The 26450-nt window shown below is 35.8% G+C and overlaps 1 protein-coding gene across 1 annotated transcript in view; it reads right to left on the bottom strand.

Annotated features, from left to right (window-relative positions):
- The window catches only part of LOC108705322 (titin), a 192593-nt gene that overhangs the window by 103268 nt on the left and 62875 nt on the right, over positions 1–26450 (bottom strand). Inside the window, exons 30-60 of the mRNA XM_041563241.1 lie at positions 25950–26207; positions 25039–25293; positions 24631–24879; positions 23676–23933; positions 21883–22140; positions 21456–21713; positions 20842–21099; positions 20415–20672; positions 19800–20057; positions 19395–19652; positions 18792–19049; positions 17881–18135; positions 17473–17721; positions 16443–16700; positions 14551–14808; positions 14102–14359; positions 13488–13745; positions 13061–13318; positions 12444–12701; positions 12000–12257; positions 11383–11640; positions 10956–11213; positions 5675–5932; positions 5061–5318; positions 4634–4891; positions 3498–3755; positions 3093–3350; positions 2490–2747; positions 1579–1833; positions 1171–1419; positions 141–398 (exon numbers count right to left, since the gene is read on the bottom strand). Coding sequence (XP_041419175.1) covers positions 141–398; positions 1171–1419; positions 1579–1833; positions 2490–2747; positions 3093–3350; positions 3498–3755; positions 4634–4891; positions 5061–5318; positions 5675–5932; positions 10956–11213; positions 11383–11640; positions 12000–12257; positions 12444–12701; positions 13061–13318; positions 13488–13745; positions 14102–14359; positions 14551–14808; positions 16443–16700; positions 17473–17721; positions 17881–18135; positions 18792–19049; positions 19395–19652; positions 19800–20057; positions 20415–20672; positions 20842–21099; positions 21456–21713; positions 21883–22140; positions 23676–23933; positions 24631–24879; positions 25039–25293; positions 25950–26207 — 7962 coding nt within the window. The remainder of the gene's footprint in view (positions 1–140; positions 399–1170; positions 1420–1578; positions 1834–2489; positions 2748–3092; positions 3351–3497; positions 3756–4633; positions 4892–5060; positions 5319–5674; positions 5933–10955; positions 11214–11382; positions 11641–11999; positions 12258–12443; positions 12702–13060; positions 13319–13487; positions 13746–14101; positions 14360–14550; positions 14809–16442; positions 16701–17472; positions 17722–17880; positions 18136–18791; positions 19050–19394; positions 19653–19799; positions 20058–20414; positions 20673–20841; positions 21100–21455; positions 21714–21882; positions 22141–23675; positions 23934–24630; positions 24880–25038; positions 25294–25949; positions 26208–26450) is intronic.

The raw sequence follows: 26450 nt of genomic DNA, 5'->3' as shown, positions 1-26450 counted from the left end.
CTTCACAGCTCTCACTGTAAAAAAAACCCTTCTGAAAATTTAGGCGGAACCTCTTTTCTTCTAATCGGAATGATTAAAACATGTTTGTTGAGATTTAAAATAAAACAAGTTAAAACAGAGAGACATTTGCGTATACTCACTTGTGAATACAGTTATTCTAGAAGCATCTCCTTGTACATCAAGCCCAGTTATTGGCACAATCATAAATGTGTATAGATTTCCAGGTGTGAGTCCTTCAATTTTCACTGACTCTGAGTTTGTTGTCAGATTTTGCCATTCTGTATTTCCTGTCACCTCAATCTTATAGAAACTGAAATTGCCTACTGGCGGAAGCCATCTCAGATCCACAGAATGAGTAGATACATTCCCATATTGGGTATCGGTGACTGCATTTGGTCCTGAGGGAGAAATAAAATTCACACACATTTTAATGTCAATGAGAAGGACATTTGTGAGTGAAAACCTTAACAAAAAAAACCCCCTTTTATTTCCAACTTGTATGCACAGTAGCAGAAGCTACTGTGAAAAATGTTGAACACATTTGTTTTTAATTCCTATAGTTGTTGAACAATTTTCCACATATTGTTAAATGTCAACTGCCTGTAATCATTGGCACTAGCAATAAACTTTTCTTGTGGGGGTGTTAGCAATTTTGATTATTTTGTTTTGGGCGAAACTTTAACAATCTGTTTGTGAGCCGTGAGCATAAACTCTACGTAAACTCAAATTGCTCCCTGAATGTAGCCAAAGGTTTCATGTTTTATACTGCACTCAAAAAAATGTTTAAAGTCACAGTCTTAAATTTTAAGTTTCAGTTGCTTTGAAGATAAATAGTAAATCCTTCCCCTTGAGTTGGAGTACAGCAGAAGGCTAGCAAAATGCGGTATCTGTGAAAAGCTTGGGCACAAAAATACCGCCATATTCACTAGATTAGAAGTAACATGCATTTCTACTTCAATAGAAAATGAATTCCATCAGCAATAAAAAAAAAACTATGCACACCATCTTACTATGGATAGCTCTCAACTAAAGCAAATGACTGTCCTTTAGGCGGCAGTGGTGATTGGAGCTGCAGTCCAAAATAGCAGAGTTGAGGTCAGTTTGCATCTTTGATGTAAACTTTCAAAACACAAAATGACTTCATAGAAATTCATGGGAAACGTTACTTACTTGTATAGAGTGGGATTTCACCACCATAGCCATAAATTAACATGTTTTCTTTATAGGCCAAAATTTGTATCCTATAGAAATTTCCTGGTGTTAAGTCATCAATAAATACTGTTGCATTAGTCAAAGTGAGATATCTTGTTGGGGATCCATAAACAGAGATGTTATAAGAAATGTTCAGGGCTATAACAGGTTCCCATGTTATCAGCGCAGAGGTATTGGAAATATATGTAGCACTGATGTTCTGCGACACTAGAAAAATAAATGGCATAGGGAGAAAAGGATGATAGCATCCGTTCATGTATATAGCGTCATGTTTTCAGTCATGTCAGTAGATATGATGTAGGTTTTAGTATAGTTAAAAAAAAGCAGAGATATGACAGCATATGTTATTCCATGCCCTATACTTACAAAGTACTGAAACATCAGTGCTGGTTCCCTGTAGGTCATTCTCCCCAACAACAGCAGCAATTCTAACAGTGTACTGATTCTTGCTGGTTAGGTTTGTGATAATCAAAGACTCTGACATTATACGGAACATCTGAGATGGATCGCCCACCACTTCAACCAGGTAAGAGCTCCTGTTCCCTTCTGATAGAAGCCAGCTCACATTTATAGAGCTGGTGCTTACTTTATATACTTCTTTCAGGATGACACTACCAGGCCCTGCAAGCAAAATATGAATATATTCAATATGTTGTCACACAAAACACATAAGCACATCCAATATGCTCTATAAAACCATATATAGTATATCATACAAAGTACTAATTAAGAATTTTCAACTTCACATTACTTGGTTGCCAATACTGTACCATAACCACAAAACCCCTGTGATCTTAATTAAAAAAAACGGAGACACCTTTGGCTGTACCCCAAATTTATCACGTTATACATATCACACCCACCATGCCCACTTAACTCCCTTCTTCATCTCCATAAATCCCTTTCAAAAGGGACACCTAGGAAAGTCTTTAATAAATTAGATATATCTATCTTCTGGATTATAAAACAGCAAAACATCAATATCATTAAACTATTAAATCATGCCCACAGCAAATAAATTCAATTATACTGAAATGTAGCAAGCCCATGATACAATGTAGACTTGTTAAGATATCTAAAGAATGGGTTAAATAGCTGCTGAAATTGATGGCAAGGCTTACTGAGCTTATAGTGGAAAAATGAAAGGGGGGATGAATAAAACGTACAGTTCAGAAAAATATCAAATATGTTAAGAAAAACAAAAAGGAATCATTATTTCAGAGAAAAAATAACAACCATAAGATCTGTATGAACAATTTCTGCCTACTGTTACTCACTTGTACAGAAAGAACTATTTGCACTTTCTCCTTTGATATCACTATCTCCAACAAGAACCGTAACCTGGAAAATGTAACAATTTCCAGGCAATAGGCCATCAACTGTAGTAAACTCTGATGTGACTTTTCTGCCAAACGTTGAATTTCCAAGGATTTGGACCAGATAATACCAGTAGTTTCCCTCTGGTAGCTGCCAGGTTAGGGATATAGAAGTGGTACTGATGCTGTATGTGGTCAAGTTCTGGACCTCTGCAGGTTCTGAAATGGATCACAGAATTTTACTTAAATGTTTTATTTGTATTAGTACGCATTTATAAATAAATAAGGACAGCTTTGCCCTGTGCAGTAAGTTGAAAGAGATTTGATCCATAAGAGGCATTGCCTGTATTTCAAAAAAGAAATAATGTTTCGACAACAGCGCTGAAACTGGTGGCACGAAAAATAATCTCCCTTCGATGACTTCCGTATCTTGGAAGAATGGCAACATCCTGACATTCCTATATGGTTTATTATCATTATAAAAAGGACAATTTTCTTTAATCCCATACCCAGAGCAGTACTCTTTAGTACAAGCATATTGCTATGATTCCCAGGTATACTAACTTGTGTAGTTAGATGTATTTGTACTGTCTCCTCTCACATCACTTTCTCCAACGAGAGCAGTTACAATGAAGATGTAATAATTTCCTGGTGTTAAGCCATCAATAACAGTAAAATTAAAAGCCACATATTTGCTAAAGTTTGAAGTTCCCAGGATTTGGATCAAAAAAGAACTAGTATGTCCCTCTGGTGTTTCCCAGCTCAGAGAGATAGAGTTAGTTGTGACATTGGATGTGGACAGGTTCTTCACTTCTCCGGGTTCTAAAACCAATCAGTAAATTGTGTTAGGATAGAATTACAAGAAAAGTATGTACAGGTATTTTAGAGAATGTAACCATCATAAAATACTTTCTTCTACACTGGAGCTTCAGCCTATGATACTTTGCCTTTCTTCATTGAGCTACTCACTTGTATAGGTAGATGTGTTGGCACTTTCTCCTTTTATGTCATTAACTCCAACCAAAGCAGTTACAATGAATGTGTAATAATTCCCAGGTATCAGCCCATCAATTGTTGTGTTGTTTAACGTAACATTTCTGCTAAAGGTTGCATTTTCCAGGATAAGGATCAGATAGGACCTGCTATTTCCTTCTGGTGGCTGCCAGCTCAAGGATACAGAAGTGGTACTGATGTTGTATATGGCCAGGTTCTGTACTCTTTCAGGTTCTGAAATTCATCAAAATATTGGTAATTAATAGCCCCAGTGCACACTCCATAGCTCATTTGAGGAATGCATCCTATAATATTATCAGAAACTTTATTTTTTATTATCTACTTTATCTATGTATCATCAATTCCATATACATTGTATATCAAAGAGGAAATTGTATTTTAGCAACAATACTGAGGGCAATGCTTGAATTAACATTGGCACAAAATCCAAATGATCTTCCTTTCTTGCCTTTAGTATATTAAAGGATTGATAGTACTCTGACATTCCTACATAGTTTAAAGTGGACCTGTCACCTACACATAAAAAAACTGCATAATGAAAGTCCTTTCCAAATTAAATATGGAACCCCAAAAAATTTTTTCATTAAAACATCCATACCTGTTATAAAGGTGTTTAAATATCGAAACTGTCAATCAAATATTACCTGCCCCGCCTCTATGCCCGTGGCATAGAGGAGGGACAGTCAATTACTTTCACTTTCCATTCAGCACTTCCTACATGTCACTGCTCTCCCCACATTCCCCCTTCCCTCCTCAGTCTCTATAATTGTGTAGGGCACTGCACATGGACATTAGGTCCCTTATTCTGGTTCATACACAAGATTTTGGGGTGATACACAATTTCCCTTAATAGCCGTGTCCACAAAATGGCAGCTGCCTGCTTGCTGTGATTGTATAATTCTAAAACAGAAGGAAACAAAATTTAAATAATAAATACAGTGTAAGTAAAGTTTATTTTGCTCAATTAACATGATAGAAAAGAATTTGAAATTATTTCTTAGGGTGACAGGTCCCCTTTAAGGCTAAATAGGATAAGGCTAAATACCAGTGTTTGGTAAAATAAATGTACTATTATTCCCAGGGATACTCACTTGTGTAGGTAGATATATTTACACTGTCTCCTCTCACATTACGTTCTCCAACACCAGCACTTACAATGAATATGTAAAGATTTCCCGGTGTTAAGCCATCAATAGTGGTAAAATTAGAAGTCACGTTTTTACTAAGGTTTGAATTTCCAAAGACTTCAATCAGAAAAGAACTAGAATTTCCTTCTGGTGGTTCCCACTTCAGAGTTACAGAACTTGTCGTGATGTTGTATGCAGTCAGGTCCTTTACTTCTCCTGGTTCTGAAACCAATCAGCGATTTGTGTTAGTGAGAAATTAAGTATACAAGATAGGGATCATAGGTTTAATACTAAAAGACTACAAGACAGATATGTTAGAGAATATTGGTAACATGTAACACACATGGACATATCTCTGTGTTGCTCGGTTTCTCTGTGTAGCATTACTTACTTGTGTAGGTAGCTGTGCCTGCACTTTCTCCCTTTATGTCAGTATCTCCGACAAGGGCAATTACATTGAATGTGTAATAATTTCCTGGTGTCAAGCTTTCAATTGTTGTGTCATTTAAGGTAACCTTTTTGCTAAAAGTTGAATTTTCCAGGATAAGGATCAGATAGGACCTGCTATTTCCTTCTGGTGGCTGCCAGCTTAGTGATACAGAAGTGGTACTGATGTTGTATATGGCCAGGTTCTGTACTCTTTCAGGTTCTGAAATTCATCAAAATATTGGTAATTAATAGCCCCAGTGCACACTCCATAGCTCATTTGAGGAATGCATCCTATAATATTATCAGAAACTTTATTTTTTATTATCTACTTTATCTATGTATCATCAATTCCATATACATTGCATATCAAAGAGGAAATTGTATTTTAGCAACAATACTAAGGGCAATGCTTGAATTAACATTGGCACAAAATCCAAATGATCTTCCTTTCTTGCCTTTAGTATATTAAAGGATTGATAGTACTCTGACATTCCTACATAGTTTATTAGGATGATGATAAGGCTAAATACCAGTGTTTGGTAAAATAAATGTACTATTATTCCCAGGGATACTCACTTGTGTAGGTAGATATATTTACACTGTCTCCTCTCACATTACGTTCTCCAACACCAGCACTTACAATGAATATGTAAAGATTTCCCGGTGTTAAGCCATCAATAGTGGTAAAATTAGAAGTCACGTTTTTACTAAGGTTTGGATTTCCAAAGACTTCAATCAGAAAAGAACTAGAATTTCCTTCTGGTGGTTCCCACTTCAGAGTTACAGAACTTGTCGTGATGTTGTATGCAGTCAGGTCCTTTACTTCTCCTGGTTCTGAAACCAATCAGCGATTTGTGTTAGGGAGAAATTAAGTATACAAGATAGGGATCATAGGTTTAATACTAAAAGACTACAAGACAGATATGTTAGAGAATACTGGTAACATGTAACACACATGGACATATCTCTGTGTTGCTCGGTTTCTCTGTGTAGCATTACTTACTTGTGTAGGTAGCTGTGCCTGCACTTTCTCCCTTTATGTCACTATCTCCGACAAGGGCAATTACATTGAATGTGTAATAATTTCCTGGTGTCAAGCTATCAATTGTTGTGTCATTTAAGGTAACCTTTTTGCTAAAAGTTGAATTTTCCAGGATAAGGATCAGATAGGACCTGCTATTTCCTTCTGGTGGCTGCCAGCTCAAGGATACAGAAGTGGTACTGATGTTGTATATGGCCAGGTTTTGTACTTTTTCAGGTTCTGAAATTAATAAGAAAATTGGTTATAGTAATGCAATATTTGCTCACACTCCTGTACCTTAACAAAATATGATGTTTTCCTGATAAAGTAAAACAATGGAGATTGATGGCAACACACCCATCCAAACTCTTCAGCAGCTGGGAGGAATAAATCCTATCATATAATCAGATATTTAATTCTTTATTATCTACTACTTTGTCCATGCAATACCCCACATAATGTTGGGGCCTCGAGCAGTCGCTTCCAACAAATTATTCTTTTTTTAAAACTTGACTGAGATAAGAACAGTGTTAGAAAATAATGAAATTCTTCAAGCTTCCAGGGTTACTCCCAGGGCCAGATTTAACAACATTCAACAAGTTTCTTTTTAATCGAAGACTCTTCATAGGTAACTTTTCAACTATATTAGAAATCAATTTGTTTTTAAAAATTAAACATAACTTGGATTGAAAATGATGCGTAGAATGTGCTCATGTAATGTCATTCAGTTGTTGTCTTTGTGAAATAATACAGTTGTGAGTTTTACATTTTTAACATATAAAAAGCACACATTCAAGATTTTTTCATTTCTATATTTTAAGATTTTTAGAGCAAAGGAAAAAACAAATTAATATTTTGATAAATCTGCCTTTAAAAATACATTACAGATATTTTAGAGACTACTAGTAACGTATAACACTTATTTAAAACATAGTCCCATGCCTATACTGCTTCCAACAAGAGCAGTTACAATGAATGTATAATAACCTCAGCCCTTCAATTGTTGCATTGTTTAAGGCAACTTTTCTGATAAAAGTTGAATTTTCCAGGATTTGGATCAGATAAGACCAATACTTTCCCTCTGGAGGCTGTCAGCTCAGGGATACAGAAGTGGTGCCGATGCTGTATATGGTCAGGTTCTGGACCTCTCCAGGCTCTGACATGGAATGCAAAGATTTTTCTCAAATGCTTTAGCTCTTATTTATATTAGTACACATTTATGAATAAATACTGACAGCGTTGTCCTACAGTTGTGTGATTTTTCTTTGATAGCTCATTCTTTGAATTGACTTTGTTTTCAATCAAAATGTTAATAAACGATAAGGGCGTTGTGTCCATAGAATTGTACACAAGATGAAGGTATTCAAAGTGTGCCAATAATTTGACTTGAATCAGTATTACATAGTAAGTAAGGTTGAAAAAAGACACACATCCATCAAGTTCAACCTTTATAGGGTTTTTCTTTTTGTTTTGTTTTTTTATTTGCCTAACTGCTAGTTGATCCAGAGGAAGGCAAAAAAAAAAGCCACCTGAAGCTTCTCCAATTTGCCTCAGATGGGTACAAATTCCTTCCTGACTCCAAAATGGCAATCGGACTAGTCCCTGGATCAACTTGTACGATGAGCTATCTCCCATAACCCTGTATTCCGTCACTTGCTTAAAAGCAATCCAACCCCTACTTAAAGCCATCTAATGTATCAGCCTGTACAACTGGTTCAGGGAGAGAATTCCACATCTTCACAGCTCTCACTGTAAAAAAACCCTTCTGAAAATTTAGGCGGAACCTCTTTTCTTCTAATCGGAATGATTAAAACATGTTTGTTGAGATTTAAAATAAAACAAGTTAAAACAGAGAGACATTTGCGTATACTCACTTGTGAATACAGTTATTCTAGAAGCATCTCCTTGTACATCAAGCCCAGTTATTGGCACAATCATAAATGTGTATAGATTTCCAGGTGTGAGTCCTTCAATTTTCACTGACTCTGAGTTTGTTGTCAGATTTTGCCATTCTGTATTTCCTGTCACCTCAATCTTATAGAAACTGAAATTGCCTACTGGCGGAAGCCATCTCAGATCCACAGAATGAGTAGATACATTCCCATATTGGGTATCGGTGACTGCATTTGGTCCTGAGGGAGAAATAAAATTCACACACATTTTAATGTCAATGAGAAGGACATTTGTGAGTGAAAACCTTAAAAAAAAAAACCCTTTTATTTCCAACTTGTATGCACAGTAGCAGAAGCTACTGTGAAAAATGTTGAACACATTTGTTTTTAATTCCTATAGTTGTTGAACAATTTTCCACATATTGTTAAATGTCAACTGCCTGTAATCATTGGCACTAGCAATAAACTTTTCTTGTGGGGGTGTTAGCAATTTTGATTATTTTGTTTTGGGCGAAACTTTAACAATCTGTTTGTGAGCCGTGAGCATAAACTCTACGTAAACTCAAATTGCTCCCTGAATGTAACCAAAGGTTTCATGTTTTATACTGCACTCAAAAAAATGTTTAAAGTCACAGTCTTAAATTTTAAGTTTCAGTTGCTTTGAAGATAAATAGTAAATCCTTCCCCTTGAGTTGGAGTACAGCAGAAGGCTAGCAAAATGCGGTATCTGTGAAAAGCTTGGGCACAAAAATACCGCCATATTCACTAGATCAGAAGTAACATGCATTTCTACTTCAATAGAAAATGAATTCCATCAGCAATAAAAAAAAAACTATGCACACCATCTTACTATGGATAGCTCTCAACTAAAGCAAATGACTGTCCTGTAGGCGGCAGTGGTGATTGGAGCTGCAGTCCAAAATAGCAGAGTTGAGGTCAGTTTGCATCTTTGATGTAAACTTTCAAAACACAAAATGACTTCATAGAAATTCATGGGAAACGTTACTTACTTGTATAGAGTGGGATTTCACCACCATAGCCATAAATTAACATGTTTTCTTTATAGGCCAAAATTTGTATCCTATAGAAATTTCCTGGTGTTAAGTCATCAATAAATACTGTTGCATTAGTCAAAGTGAGATATCTTGTTGGGGATCCATAAACAGAGATGTTATAAGAAATGTTCAGGGCTATAACAGGTTCCCATGTTATCAGCGCAGAGGTATTGGAAATATATGTAGCACTGATGTTCTGCGACACTAGAAAAATAAATGGCATAGGGAGAAAAGGATGATAGCATCCGTTCATGTATATAGCGTCATGTTTTCAGTCATGTCAGTAGATATGATGTAGGTTTTAGTATAGTTAAAAAAAGCAGAGATATGACAGCATATGTTATTCCATGCCCTATACTTACAAAGTACTGAAACATCAGTGCTGGTTCCCTGTAGGTCATTCTCCCCAACAACAGCAGCAATTCTAACAGTGTACTGATTCTTGCTGGTTAGGTTTGTGATAATCAAAGACTCTGACATTATACGGAACATCTGAGATGGATCGCCCACCACTTCAACCAGGTAAGAGCTCCTGTTCCCTTCTGATAGAAGCCAGCTCACATTTATAGAGCTGGTGCTTACTTTATATACTTCTTTCAGGATGACACTACCAGGCCCTGCAAGCAAAATATGAATATATTCAATATGTTGTCACACAAAACACATAAGCACATCCAATATGCTCTATAAAACCATATATAGTATATCATACAAAGTACTAATTAAGAATTTTCAACTTCACATTACTTGGTTGCCAATACTGTACCATAACCACAAAACCCCTGTGATCTTAATTAAAAAAAATGGAGACACCTTTGGCTGTACCCCAAATTTATCACATTATACATATCACACCCACCATGCCCACTTAACTCCCTTCTTCATCTCCATAAATCCCTTTCAAAAGGGACACCTAGGAAAGTCTTTAATAAATTAGATATATCTATCTTCTGGATTATAAAACAGCAAAACATCAATATCATTAAACTATTAAATCATGCCCACAGCAAATAAATTCAATTATACTGAAATGTAGCAAGCCCATGATACAATGTAGACTTGTTAAGATATCTAAAGAATGGGTTAAATAGCTGCTGAAATTGATGGCAAGGCTTACTGAGCTTATAGTGGAAAAATTAAAGGGGGATGAATAAAACGTACAGTTCAGAAAAATATCAAATATGTTAAGAAAAACAAAAAGGAATCATTATTTCAGAGAAAAAATAACAACCATGAGATCTGTATGAACAATTTCTGCCTACTGTTACTCACTTGTACAGAAAGAACTATTTGCACTTTCTCCTTTGATATCACTATCTCCAACAAGAACCGTAACCTGGAAAATGTAACAATTTCCAGGCAATAGGCCATCAACTGTAGTAAACTCTGATGTGACTTTTCTGCCAAACGTTGAATTTCCAAGGATTTGGACCAGATAGGACCTGCTATTTCCTTCTGGTGGCTGCCAGCTTAGTGATACAGAAGTGGTACTGATGTTGTATATGGCCAGGTTCTGTACTCTTTCAGGTTCTGAAATTCATCAAAATATTGGTAATTAATAGCCCCAGTGCACACTCCATAGCTCATTTGAGGAATGCATCCTATAATATTATCAGAAACTTTATTTTTTATTATCTACTTTATCTATGTATCATCAATTCCATATACATTGTATATCAAAGAGGAAATTGTATTTTAGCAACAATACTGAGGGCAATGCTTGAATTAACATTGGCACAAAATCCAAATGATCTTCCTTTCTTGCCTTTAGTATATTAAAGGATTGATAGTACTCTGACATTCCTACATAGTTTATTAGGATGATGATGATAAGGCCAAATACCAGTATTTGGTAAAATAAATGTACTATTATTCCCAGGGATACTCACTTGTGTAGGTAGATATATTTACACTGTCTCCTCTCACATTACGTTCTCCAACACCAGCACTTACAATGAATATGTAAAAATTTCCCGGTGTTAAGCCATCAATAGTGGTAAAATTAGAAGTCACGTTTTTACTAAGGTTTGAATTTCCAAAGACTTCAATCAGAAAAGAACTAGAATTTCCTTCTGGTGGTTCCCACTTCAGAGTTACAGAACTTGTTGTGATGTTGTATGCAGTCAGGTCCTTTACTTCTCCTGGTTCTGAAACCAATCAGCGATTTGTGTTAGGGAGAAATTAAGTATACAAGATAGGGTTCATAGGTTTAATACTAAAAGACTACAAGACAGATATGTTAGAGAATACTGGTAACATGTAACACACATGGACATATCTCTGTGTTGCTCGGTTTCTCTGTGTAGCATTACTTACTTGTGTAGGTAGCTGTGCCTGCACTTTCTCCCTTTATGTCACTATCTCCGACAAGGGCAATTACATTGAATGTGTAATAATTTCCTGGTGTCAAGCTATCAATTGTTGTGTCATTTAAGGTAACCTTTTTGCTAAAAGTTGCATTTTCCAGGATAAGGATCAGATAGGACCTGCTATTTCCTTCTGGTGGCTGCCAGCTTAGTGATACAGAAGTGGTACTGATGTTGTATATGGCCAGGTTCTGTACTCTTTCAGGTTCTGAAATTCATCAAAATATTGGTAATTAATAGCCCCAGTGCACACTCCATAGCTCATTTGAGGAATGCATCCTATAATATTATCAGAAACTTTATTTTTTATTATCTACTTTATCTATGTATCATCAATTCCATATACATTGTATATCAAAGAGGAAATTGTATTTTAGCAACAATACTGAGGGCAATGCTTGAATTAACATTGGCACAAAATCCAAATGATCTTCCTTTCTTGCCTTTAGTATATTAAAGGATTGATAGTACTCTGACATTCCTACATAGTTTATTAGGATGATGATGATAAGGCTAAATACCAGTGTTTGGTAAAATAAATGTACTATTATTCCCAGGGATACTCACTTGTGTAGGTAGATATATTTACACTGTCTCCTCTCACATTACGTTCTCCAACACCAGCACTTACAATGAATATGTAAAGATTTCCCGGTGTTAAGCCATCAATAGTGGTAAAATTAGAAGTCACGTTTTTACTAAGGTTTGAATTTCCAAAGACTTCAATCAGAAAAGAACTAGAATTTCCTTCTGGTGGTTCCCACTTCAGAGTTACAGAACTTGTCGTGATGTTGTATGCAGTCAGGTCCTTTACTTCTCCTGGTTCTGAAACCATTTGTTAGGGAGAAATTGATCAGCGATTGTGTTAGGGAGAAATTAAGTATACAAGATAGGCATCATAGGTTTAATACTAAAAGACTACAAGACAGATATGTTAGAGAATACTGGTAACATGTAACACACATGGACATATCTCTGTGTTGCTCGGTTTCTCTGTGTAGCATTACTTACTTGTGTAGGTAGCTGTGCCTGCACTTTCTCCCTTTATGTCACTATCTCCGACAAGGGCAATTACATTGAATGTGTAATAATTTCCTGGTGTCAAGCTATCAATTGTTGTGTCATTTAAGGTAACCTTTTTGCTAAAAGTTGCATTTTCCAGGATAAGGATCAGATAGGACCTGCTATTTCCTTCTGGTGGCTGCCAGCTCAAGGATACAGAAGTGGTACTGATCTTGTATATGGCCAGGTTCTGTACTCTTTCAGGTTCTGAAATGCATCAAAATATTGGTAATTAATAGCCCCAGTGCACACTCCATAGCTCATTTGAGGAATGCATCCTATAATATTATCAGAAACTTTATTTTTTATTATCTACTTTATCTATGTATCATCAATTCCATATACATTGTATATCAAAGAGGAAATTGTATTTTAGCAACAATACTGAGGGCAATGCTTGAATTAACATTGGCACAAAATCCAAATGATCTTCCTTTCTTGCCTTTAGTATATTAAAGGATTGATAGTACTCTGACATTCCTACACAGTTTATTAGGATGATGATGATAAGGCCAAATACCAGTATTTGGTAAAATAAATGTACTATTATTCCCAGGGATACTCACTTGTGTGGGTAGATATATTTACACTGTCTCCTCTCACATTACGTTCTCCAACACCAGCACTTACAATGAATATGTAAAAATTTCCCGGTGTTAAGCCATCAATAGTGGTAAAATTAGAAGTCACGTTTTTACTAAGGTTTGAATTTCCAAAGACTTCAATCAGAAAAGAACTAGAATTTCCTTCTGGTGGTTCCCACTTCAGAGTTACAGAACTTGTTGTGATGTTGTATGCAGTCAGGTCCTTTACTTCTCCTGGTTCTGAAACCAATCAGCGATTTGTGTTAGGGAGAAATTAAGTATACAAGATAGGGTTCATAGGTTTAATACTAAAAGACTACAAGACAGATATGTTAGAGAATACTGGTAACATGTAACACACATGGACATATCTCTGTGTTGCTCGGCTTCTCTGTGTAGCATTACTTACTTGTGTAGGTAGCTGTGCCTGCACTTTCTCCCTTTATGTCACTATCTCCGACAAGGGCAATTACATTGAATGTGTAATAATTTCCTGGTGTCAAGCTATCAATTGTTGTGTCATTTAAGGTAACCTTTTTGCTAAAAGTTGCATTTTCCAGGATAAGGATCAGATAGGACCTGCTATTTCCTTCTGGTGGCTGCCAGCTTAGTGATACAGAAGTGGTACTGATGTTGTATATGGCCAGGTTCTGTACTCTTTCAGGTTCTGAAATTCATCAAAATATTGGTAATTAATAGCCCCAGTGCACACTCCATAGCTCATTTGAGGAATGCATCCTATAATATTATCAGAAACTTTATTTTTTATTATCTACTTTATCTATGTATCATCAATTCCATATACATTGTATATCAAAGAGGAAATTGTATTTTAGCAACAATACTGAGAGCAATGCTTGAATTAACATTGGCACAAAATCCAAATGATCTTCCTTTCTTGCCTTTAGTATATTAAAGGATTGATAGTACTCTGACATTCCTACATAGTTTATTAGGATGATGATAAGGCTAAATACCAGTGTTTGGTAAAATAAATGTACTATTATTCCCAGGGATACTCACTTGTGTAGGTAGATATATTTACACTGTCTCCTCTCACATTACGTTCTCCAACACCAGCACTTACAATGAATATGTAAAGATTTCCCGGTGTTAAGCCATCAATAGTGGTAACATTAGAAGTCACGTTTTTACTAAGGTTTGAATTTCCAAAGACTTCAATCAGAAAAGAACTAGAATTTCCTTCTGGTGGTTCCCACTTCAGAGTTACAGAACTTGTCGTGATGTTGTATGCAGTCAGGTCCTTTACTTCTCCTGGTTCTGAAACAGCGATTTGTGTTAGGGAGAAATTGATCAGCGATTGTGTTAGGGAGAAATTAAGTATACAAGATAGGCATCATAGGTTTAATACTAAAAGACTACAAGACAGATATGTTAGAGAATACTGGTAACATGTAACACACATGGACATATCTCTGTGTTGCTCGGTTTCTCTGTGTAGCATTACTTACTTGTGTAGGTAGCTGTGCCTGCACTTTCTCCCTTTATGTCACTATCTCCAACAAGGGCAATTACATTGAATGTGTAATAATTTCCTGGTGTCAAGCTATCAATTGTTGTGTCATTTAAGGTAACCTTTTTGCTAAAAGTTGAATTTTCCAGGATAAGGATCAGATAGGACCTGCTATTTCCTTCTGGTGGCTGCCAGCTCAAGGATACAGAAGTGGTACTGATGTTGTATATGGCCAGGTTTTGTACTTTTTCAGGTTCTGAAATTAATAAGAAAATTGGTTATAGTAATGCAATATTTGCTCACACTCCTGTACCGTAACAAAATATGATGTTTTCCTGATAAAGTAAAACAATGGAGATTGATGGCGACACACCCATCCAAACTCTTCAGCAGCTTGGAGGAATACATCCTATCATATAATCAGATATTTAATTCTTTATTATCTACTACTTTGTCCATGCAATACCCCACATAATGTTGGGGCCTCGAGCAGTCGCTTCCAACAAATTATTCTGTTTTTAAAACTTGACTGAGATAAGAACAGTGTTAGAAAATAATGAAATTCTTCAAGCTTCCAGGGTTACTCCCAGGGCCAGATTTAACAACATTCAACAAGTTTCTTTTTAATCGTAAACTCTTCATAGGTAACTTTTCAACTATATTAGAAATCAATTTGTTTTTAAAAATTAAACATAACTTGGATTGAAAATGATGCGTAGAATGTGCTCATGTAATGTCATTCAGTTGTTGTCTTTGTGAAATAATACAGTTGTGAGTTTTACATTTTTAACATATAAAAAGCACACATTCAAGATTTTTTCATTTCTATATTTTAAGATTTTTAGAGCAAAGGAAAAAACAAATTAATATTTTGATAAATCTGCCTTTAAAAATACATTACAGATATTTTAGAGACTACTAGTAACGTATAACACTTATTTAAAACATAGTCCCATGCCTATACTGCTTCCAACAAGAGCAGTTACAATGAATGTATAATAACCTCAGCCCTTCAATTGTTGCATTGTTTAAGGCAACTTTTCTGATAAAAGTTGAATTTTCCAGGATTTGGATCAGATAAGACCAATACTTTCCCTCTGGAGGCTGTCAGCTCAGGGATACAGAAGTGGTGCCGATGCTGTATATGGTCAGGTTCTGGACCTCTCCAGGCTCTGACATGGAATGCAAAGATTTTTCTCAAATGCTTTAGCTCTTATTTATATTAGTACACATTTATGAATAAATACTGACAGCGTTGTCCTACAGTTGTGTGATTTTTCTTTGATAGCTCATTCTTTGAATTGACTTTGTTTTCAATCAAAATGTTAATAAACGATAAGGGCGTTGTGTCCATAGAATTGTACACAAGATGAAGGTATTCAAAGTGTGCCAATAATTTGACTTGAATCAGTATTACATAGTAAGTAAGGTTGAAAAAAGACACACATCCATCAAGTTCAACCTTTATAGGGTTTTTCTTTTTGTTTTGTTTTTTTATTTGCCTAACTGCTAGTTGATCCAGAGGAAGGCAAAAAAAAAGCCACCTGAAGCTTCTCCAATTTGCCTCAGATGGGTACAAATTCCTTCCTGACTCCAAAATGGCAATCGGACTAGTTCCTGGATCAACTTGTACTATGAGCTATCTCTCATAACCCTGTATTCCCTCACTTGCTTAAAAGCAATCCAACCCCTACTTAAAGCCATCTAATGTATCAGCCTGTACAACTGGTTCAGGGAGAGAATTCCACATCTTCACAGCTCTCACTGTAAAAAAAACCCTTCTGAAAATTTAGGCAGAACCTCTTTTCTTCTAATCGGAATGGTTAAAACATGTTTGTTGAGATTTAAAATAAAACAAGTTAAAACAGAGAGACATTTGCGTATACTCACTTGTGAATACAGTTATTCTAGAAGCATCTCCTTGTACATCAAGCCCAGTTATTGGCACAATCATAAATGTGTATAGATTTCCAGGTGTGAGTCCTTCAATTTTCACTGACTCTGAGTTTGTTGTCAGATTTTGCCATTCTGTATTTCCTGTCACCTCAATCTTATAGAAACTGAAATTGCCTACTGGCGGAAGCCATCTCAGATCCACAGAATGAGTAGATACATTCCCATATTGGGTATCGGTGACTGCATTTGGTCCTGAGGGAGAAATAAAATTCACACACATTTTAATGTCAATGAAAAGGACATTTGTGAGTGAAAACCTTAACAAAAAAAACCCCCTTTTATTTCCAACTTGTATGCACAGTAGCAGAAGCTACTGTGAAAAATGTTGAACACATTTGTTTGTAATTCCTATAGTTGTTGAACAATTTTCCACATATTGTTAAATGTCAACTGCCTGTAATCATTGGCACTAGCAATAAACTTTTCTTGTGGGGGTGTTAGCAATTTTGATTATTTTGTTTTGGGCGAAACTTTAACAATCTGTTTGTGAGCCGTGAGCATAAACTCTACGTAAACTCAAATTGCTCCCTGAATGTAGCCAAAGGTTTCATGTTTTATACTGCACTCAAAAAAATGTTTAAAGTCACAGTCTTAAATTTTAAGTTTCAGTTGCTTTGAAGATAAATAGTAAATCCTTCCCCTTGAGTTGGAGTACAGCAGAGGGCTAGCAAAATGCGGTATCTGTGAAAAGCTTGGGCACAAAAATACCGCCATATTCACTAGATCAGAAGTAACATGCATTTCTACTTCAATAGAAAATGAATTCTATCAGCAATAAAAAAAAAACTATGCACACCATCTTACTATGGATAGCTCTCAACTAAAGCAAATGACTGTCCTTTAGGCGGCAGTGGTGATTGGAGCTGCAGTCCAAAATAGCAGAGTTGAGGTCAGTTTGCATCTTTGATGTAAACTTTCAAAACACAAAATGACTTCATAGAAATTCATGGGAAACGTTACTTACTTGTATAGAGTGGGATTTCACCACCATAGCCATAAATTAACATGTTTTCTTTATAGGCCAAAATTTGTATCCTATAGAAATTTCCTGGTGTTAAGTCATCAATAAATACTGTTGCATTAGTCAAAGTGAGATATCTTGTTGGGGATCCATAAACAGAGATGTTATAAGAAATGTTCAGGGCTATAACAGGTTCCCATGTTATCAGCGCAGAGGTATTGGAAATATATGTAGCACTGATGTTCTGCGACACTAGAAAAATAAATGGCATAGGGAGAAAAGGATGATAGCATCCGTTCATGTATATAGCGTCATGTTTTCAGTCATGTCAGTAGATATGATGTAGGTTTTAGTATAGTTAAAAAAAAGCAGAGATATGACAGCATATGTTATTCCACGCCCTATACTTACAAAGTACTGAAACATCAGTGCTGGTTCCCTGTAGGTCATTCTCCCCAACAACAGCAGCAATTCTAACAGTGTACTGATTCTTGCTGGTTAGGTTTGTGATAATCAAAGACTCTGACATTATACGGAACATCTGAGATGGATCGCCCACCACTTCAACCAGGTAAGAGCTCCTGTTCCCTTCTGATAGAAGCCAGCTCACATTTATAGAGCTGGTGCTTACTTTATATACTTCTTTCAGGATGACACTACCAGGCCCTGCAAGCAAAATATGAATATATTCAATATGTTGTCACACAAAACACATAAGCACATCCAATATGCTCTATAAAACCATATATAGTATATCATACAAAGTACTAATTAAGAATTTTCAACTTCACATTACTTGGTTGCCAATACTGTACCATAACCACAAAACCCCTGTGATCTTAATTAAAAAAAACGGAGACACCTTTGGCTGTACCCCAAATTTATCACGTTATACATATCACACCCACCATGCCCACTTAACTCCCTTCTTCATCTCCATAAATCCCTTTCAAAAGGGACACCTAGGAAAGTCTTTAATAAATTAGATATATCTATCTTCTGGATTATAAAACAGCAAAACATCAATATCATTAAACTATTAAATCATGCCCACAGCAAATAAATTCAATTACACTGAAATGTAGCAAGCCCATGATACAATGTAGACTTGTTAAGATATCTAAAGAATGGGTTAAATAGCTGCTGAAATTGATGGCAAGGCTTACTGAGCTTATAGTGGAAAAATTAAAGGGGGGATGAATAAAACGTACAGTTCAGAAAAATATCAAATATGTTAAGAAAAACAAAAAGGAATCATTATTTCAGAGAAAAAATAACAACCATAAGATCTGTATGAACAATTTCTGCCTACTGTTACTCACTTGTACAGAAAGAACTATTTGCACTTTCTCCTTTGATATCACTATCTCCAACAAGAACCGTAACCTGGAAAATGTAACAATTTCCAGGCAATAGGCCATCAACTGTAGTAAACTCTGATGTGACTTTTCTGCCAAACGTTGAATTTCCAAGGATTTGGACCAGATAATACCAGTAGTTTCCCTCTGGTAGCTGCCAGGTTAGGGATATAGAAGTGGTACTGATGCTGTATGTGGTCAAGTTCTGGACCTCTGCAGGTTCTGAAATGGATCACAGAATTTTACTTAAATGTTTTATTTGTATTAGTACGCATTTATAAATAAATAAGGACAGCTTTGCCCTGTGCAGTAAGTTGAAAGAGATTTGATCCATAAGAGGCATTGCCTGTATTTCAAAAAAGAAATAATGTTTCGACAACAGCGCTGAAACTGGTGGCACGAAAAATAATCTCCCTTCGATGACTTCCGTATCTTAGAAGAATGGCAACATCCTGACATTCCTATATGGTTTATTATCATTATAAAAAGGACAATTTTCTTTAATCCCATACCCAGAGCAGTACTCTTTAGTACAAGCATATTGATATGATTCCCAGGTATACTAACTTGTGTAGTTAGATGTATTTGTACTGTCTCCTCTCACATCACTTTCTCCAACGAGAGCAGTTACAATGAAGATGTAATAATTTCCTGGTGTTAAGCCATCAATAACAGTAAAATTAAAAGCCACATATTTGCTAAAGTTTGAAGTTCCCAGGATTTGGATCAAAAAAGAACTAGTATGTCCCTCTGGTGTTTCCCAGCTCAGAGAGATAGAGTTAGTTGTGACATTGGATGTGGACAGGTTCTTCACTTCTCCGGGTTCTAAAACCAATCAGTAAATTGTGTTAGGATAGAATTACAAGAAAAGTATGTACAGGTATTTTAGAGAATGTAACCATCATAAAATACTTTCTTCTACACTGGAGCTTCAGCCTATGATACTTTGCCTTTCTTCATTGAGCTACTCACTTGTATAGGTAGATGTGTTGGCACTTTCTCCTTTTATGTCATTAACTCCAACCAAAGCAGTTACAATGAATGTGTAATAATTCCCAGGTATCAGCCCATCAATTGTTGTGTTGTTTAACGTAACATTTCTGCTAAAGGTTGCATTTTCCAGGATAAGGATCAGATAGGACCTGCTATTTCCTTCTGGTGGCTGCCAGCTCAAGGATACAGAAGTGGTACTGATCTTGTATATGGCCAGGTTCTGTACTCTTTCAGGTTCTGAAATTCATCAAAATATTGGTAATTAATAGCCCCAGTGCACACTCCATAGCTCATTTGAGGAATGCATCCTATAATATTATCACAAACTTTATTTTTTATTATCTACTTTATCTATGTATCATCAATTCCATATACATTGTATATCAAAGAGGAAATTGTATTTTAGCAACAATACTGAGGGCAATGCTTGAATTAACATTGGCACAAAATCCAAATGATCTTCCTTTCTTGCCTTTAGTATATTAAAGGATTGATAGTACTCTGACATTCCTACATAGTTTAAGGCTAAATAGGATAAGGCTAAATACCAGTGTTTGGTAAAATAAATGTACTATTATTCCCAGGGATACTCACTTGTGTAGGTAGATATATTTATACTGTCTCCTCTCACATTACGTTCTCCAACACCAGCACTTACAATGAATATGTAAAGATTTCCCGGTGTTAAGCCATCAATAGTGGTAAAATTAGAAGTCACGTTTTTACTAAGGTTTGAATTTCCAAAGACTTCAATCAGAAAAGAACTAGAATTTCCTTCTGGTGGTTCCCACTTCAGAGTTACAGAACTTGTCGTGATGTTGTATGCAGTCAGGTCCTTTACTTCTCCTGGTTCTGAAACCAATCAGCAATTTGTGTTAGTGAGAAATTAAGTATACAAGATAGGGATCATAGGTTTAATACTTAAAGACTACAAGACAGATATGTTAGAGAATACTGGTAACATGTAACACACATGGACATATCTCTGTGTTGCTCGGTTTCTCTATGTAGCATTACTTACTTGTGTAGGTAGCTGTGCCTGCACTTTCTCCCTTTATGTCAGTATCTCCGACAAGGGCAATTACATTGAATGTGTAATAATTTCCTGGTGTCAAGCTTTCAATTGTTGTGTCATTTAAGGTAACCTTTTTGCTAAAAGTTGAATTTTCCAGGATAAGGATCAGATAGGACCTGCTATTTCCTTCTGGTGGCTGCCAGCTTAGTGATACAGAAGTGGTACTGATGTTGTATATGGCCAGGTTCTGTACTCTTTCAGGTTCTGAAATTCATCAAAATATTGGTAATTAATAGCCCCAGTGCACACTCCATAGCTCATTTGAGGAATGCATCCTATAATATTATCAGAAACTTTATTTTTTATTATCTACTTTTTCTATGTATCATCAATTCCATATACATTGCATATCAAAGAGGAAATTGTATTTTAGCAACAATACTGAGGGCAATGCTTGAATTAACATTGGCACAAAATCCAAATGATCTTCCTTTCTTGCCTTTAGTATATTAAAGGATTGATAGTACTCTGACATTCCTACATAGTTTATTAGGATGATGATAAGGCCAAATACCAGTAGTTGGTCAAATAAATGTACTATTATTCCCAGGGATACTCACTTGTGTAGGTAGATATATTTACACTGTCTCCTCTCACATTACGTTCTCCAACACCAGCACTTACAATGAATATGTAAAGATTTCCCGGTGTTAAGCCATCAATAGTGGTAAAATTAGAAGTCACGTTTTTACTAAGGTTTGAATTTCCAAAGACTTCAATCAGAAAAGAACTAGAATTTCCTTCTGGTGGTTCCCACTTCAGAGTTACAGAACTTGTCGTGATGTTGTATGCAGTCAGGTCCTTTACTTCTCCTGGTTCTGAAACCAATCAGCGATTTGTGTTAGGGAGAAATTAAGTATACAAGATAGGGATCATAGGTATAATACTAAAAGACTACAAGACAGATATGTTAGAGAATACTGGTAACATGTAACACACATGGACATATCTCTGTGTTGCTCGGTTTCTCTGTGTAGCATTACTTACTTGTGTAGGTAGCTGTGCCTGCACTTTCTCCCTTTATGTCACTATCTCCGACAAGGGCAATTACATTGAATGTGTAATAATTTCCTGGTGTCAAGCTATCAATTGTTGTGTCATTTAAGGTAACCTTTTTGCTAAAAGTTGAATTTTCCAGGATAAGGATCAGATAGGACCTGCTATTTCCTTCTGGTGGCTGCCAGCTCAAGGATACAGAAGTGGTACTGATGTTGTATATGGCCAGGTTCTTTACTTTTTCAGGTTCTGAAATTAATAAGAAAATTGGTTATAGTAATGCAATATTTGCTCACACTCCTGTACCGTAACAAAATATTATGTTTTCCTGATAAAGTAAAACAATGGAGATTGATGGCAACACACCCATCCAAACTCTTCAGCAGCTTGGAGGAATACATCCTATCATATAATCAGATATTTAATTCTTTATTATCTACTACTTTGTCCATGCAATACCCCACATAATGTTGGGGCCTCGAGCAGTCGCTTCCAACAAATTATTCTTTTTTTAAAACTTGACTGAGATAAGAACAGTGTTAGAAAATAATGAAATTCTTCAAGCTTCCAGGGTTACTCCCAGGGCCAGATTTAACAACATTCAACAAGTTTCTTTTTATTCGAAGACTCTTCATAGGTAACTTTTCAACTATATTAGAAATCAATTTGTTTTTAAAAATTAAACATAACTTGGATTGAAAATGATGCATAGAATGTGCTCATGTAATGTCATTCAGTTGTTGTCTATGTGAAATAATACAGTTGTGAGTTTTACATTTTTAACATATAAAAAGTACACATTCAAGATTTTTTCATTTCTATATTTTAAGATTGTTAGAGCAAAGGAAAAAACAAATTAATATTTTGATAAATCTGCCTTTAAAAATACATTACAGATATTTTAGAGACTACTAGTAACGTATAACACTTATTTAAAACATAGTCCCATGCCTATACTGCTTCCAACAAGAGCAGTTACAATGAATGTATAATAACCTCAGCCCTTCAATTGTTGCATTGTTTAAGGCAACTTTTCTGATAAAAGTTGAATTTTCCAGGATTTGGATCAGATAAGACCAACACTTTCCCTCTGGAGGCTGCCAGCTCAGGGATACAGAAGTGGTGCCGATGCTGTATATGGTCAGGTTCTGGACCTCTCCAGGCTCTGACATGGAATGCAAAGATTTTTCTCAAATGCTTTAGCTCTTATTTATATTAGTACACATTTATGAATAAATACTGACAGCGTTGTCCTACAGTTGTGGGATTTTTCTTTGATAGCTCATTCTTTGAATTGACTTTGTTTTCAATCAAAATGTTAATAAACGATAAGGGCGTTGTGTCCATAGAATTGTACACAAGATGAAGGTATTCAAAGTGTGCCAATAATTTGACTTGAATCAGTATTACATAGTAAGTAAAGTTGAAAAAAGACACACATCCATCAAGTTCAACCTTTATAGGGTTTTTCTTTTTGTTTTGTTTTTTTATTTGCCTAACTGCTAGTTGATCCAGAGGAAGGCAAAAAAAAAGCCACCTGAAGCTTCTTCAATTTGCCTCAGATGGGTACAAATTCCTTCCTGACTCCAAAATGCCATCTAATGTATCAGCCTGTACAACTGGTTCAGGGAGAGAATTCCACATCTTCACAGCTCTCACTGTAAAAAAAACCCTTCTGAAAATTTAGGTGGAACCTCTTTTCTTCTAATCGGAATGATTAAAACATGTTTGTTGAGATTTAAAATAAAACAAGTTAAAACAGAGAGACATTTGCGTATACTCACTTGTGAATACAGTTATTCTAGAAGCATCTCCTTGTACATCAAGCCCAGTTATTGGCACAATCATAAATGTGTATAGATTTCCAGGTGTGAGTCCTTCAATTTTCACTGACTCTGAGTTTGTTGTCAGATTTTGCCATTCTGTATTTCCTGTCACCTCAATCTTATAGAAACTGAAATTGCCTACTGGCGGAAGCCATCTCAGATCCACAGAATGAGTAGATACATTCCCATATTGGGTATCGGTGACTGCATTTGGTCCTGAGGGAGAAATAAAATTCACACACATTTTAATGTCAATGAGAAGGACATTTGTGAGTGAAAACCTTAACAAAAAAACCCCCTTTTATTTCCAACTTGTATGCACAGTAGCAGAAGCTACTGTGAAAAATGTTGAACACATTTGTTTGTAATTCCTATAGTTGTTGAACAATTTTCCACATATTGTTAAATGTCAACTGCCTGTAATCATTGGCACTAGCAATAAACTTTTCTTGTGGGGGTGTTAGCAATTTTGATTATTTTGTTTTGGGCGAAACTTTCATGTTTTATACTGCACTCAAAAAAATGTTTAAAGTCACAGTCTTAAATTTTAAGTTTCAGTTGCTTTGAAAATAAATAGTAAATCCTTCCCCTTGAGTTGGAGTACAGCAGAAGGCTAGCAAAATGCGGTATCTGTGAAAAGCTTGGGCACAAAAATACCGCCATATTCACTAGATTAGAAGTAACATGCATTTCTACTTCAATAGAAAATGAATTCCATCAGCAATAAAAAAAAAACTATGCACACCATCTTACTATGGATAGCTCTCAACTAAAGCAAATGACTGTCCTTTAGGTGGCAGTGGTGATTGGAGCTGCAGTCCAAAATAGCAGAGTTGAGGTCAGTTTGCATCTTTGATCTAAACTTTCAAAACACAAAATGACTTCATAGAAATTCATGGGAAACGTTACTTACTTGTATAGAGTGGGATTTCACCACCATAGCCATAAATTAACATGTTTTCTTTATAGGCCAAAATTTGTATCCTATAGAAATTTCCTGGTGTTAAGTCATCAATAAATACTGTTGCATTAGTCAAAGTGAGATATCTTGTTGGGGATCCATAAACAGAGATGTTATAAGAAATGTTCAGGGCTATAACAGGTTCCCATGTTATCAGCGCAGAGGTATTGGAAATATATGTAGCACTGATGTTCTGCGACACTAGAAAAATAAATGGCATAGGGAGAAAAGGATGATAGCATCCGTTCATGTATATAGCGTCATGTTTTCAGTCATGTCAGTAGATATGATGTAGGTTTTAGTATAGTTAAAAAAAAGCAGAGATATGACAGCATATGTTATTCCATGCCCTATACTTACAAAGTACTGAAACATCAGTGCTGGTTCCCTGTAGGTCATTCTCCCCAACAACAGCAGCAATTCTAACAGTGTACTGATTCTTGCTGGTTAGGTTTGTGATAATCAAAGACTCTGACATTATACGGAACATCTGAGATGGATCGCCCACCACTTCAACCAGGTAAGAGCTCCTGTTCCCTTCTGATAGAAGCCAGCTCACATTTATAGAGCTGGTGCTTACTTTATATACTTCTTTCAGGATGACACTACCAGGCCCTGCAAGCAAAATATGAATATATTCAATATGTTGTCACACAAAACACATAAGCACATCCAATATGCTCTATAAAACCATATATAGTATATCATACAAAGTACTAATTAAGAATTTTCAACTTCACATTACTTGGTTGCCAATACTGTACCATAACCACAAAACCCCTGTGATCTTAATTAAAAAAAACGGAGACACCTTTGGCTGTACCCCAAATTTATCACGTTATACATATCACACCCACCATGCCCACTTAACTCCCTTCTTCATCTCCATAAATCCCTTTCAAAAGGGACACCTAGGAAAGTCTTTAATAAATTAGATATATCTATCTTCTGGATTATAAAAAAGCAAAACATCAATATCATTAAACTATTAAATCATGCCCACAGCAAATAAATTCAATTATACTGAAATGTAGCAAGCCCATGATACAATGTAGACTTGTTAAGATATCTAAAGAATGGGTTAAATAGCTGCTGAAATTGATGGCAAGGCTTACTGAGCTTATAGTGGAAAAATGAAAGGGGGGATGAATAAAACGTACAGTTCAGAAAAATATCAAATATGTTAAGAAAAACAAAAAGGAATCATTATTTCAGAGAAAAAATAACAACCATAAGATCTGTATGAACAATTTCTGCCTACTGTTACTCACTTGTACAGAAAGAACTATTTGCACTTTCTCCTTTGATATCACTATCTCCAACAAGAACCGTAACCTGGAAAATGTAACAATTTCCAGGCAATAGGCCATCAACTGTAGTAAACTCTGATGTGACTTTTCTGCCAAACGTTGAATTTCCAAGGATTTGGACCAGATAATACCAGTAGTTTCCCTCTGGTAGCTGCCAGGTTAGGGATATAGAAGTGGTACTGATGCTGTATGTGGTCAAGTTCTGGACCTCTGCAGGTTCTGAAATGGATCACAGAATTTTACTTAAATGTTTTATTTGTATTAGTACGCATTTATAAATAAATAAGGACAGCTTTGCCCTGTGCAGTAAGTTGAAAGAGATTTGATCCATAAGAGGCATTGCCTGTATTTGAAAAAAGAAATAATGTTTCGACAACAGCGCTGAAACTGGTGGCACGAAAAATAATCTCCCTTCGATGACTTCCGTATTTTAGAAGAATGGCAACATCCTGACATTCCTAT

This window comes from Xenopus laevis, chromosome 5L (assembly GCF_017654675.1).
Source record: "Xenopus laevis strain J_2021 chromosome 5L, Xenopus_laevis_v10.1, whole genome shotgun sequence".
Lineage (NCBI taxonomy): Eukaryota > Metazoa > Chordata > Amphibia > Anura > Pipidae > Xenopus > Xenopus laevis.
The sequence above is the reverse complement of the archived record's forward strand: the minus strand, read 5'-3'. Positions and strand labels throughout refer to the sequence as shown.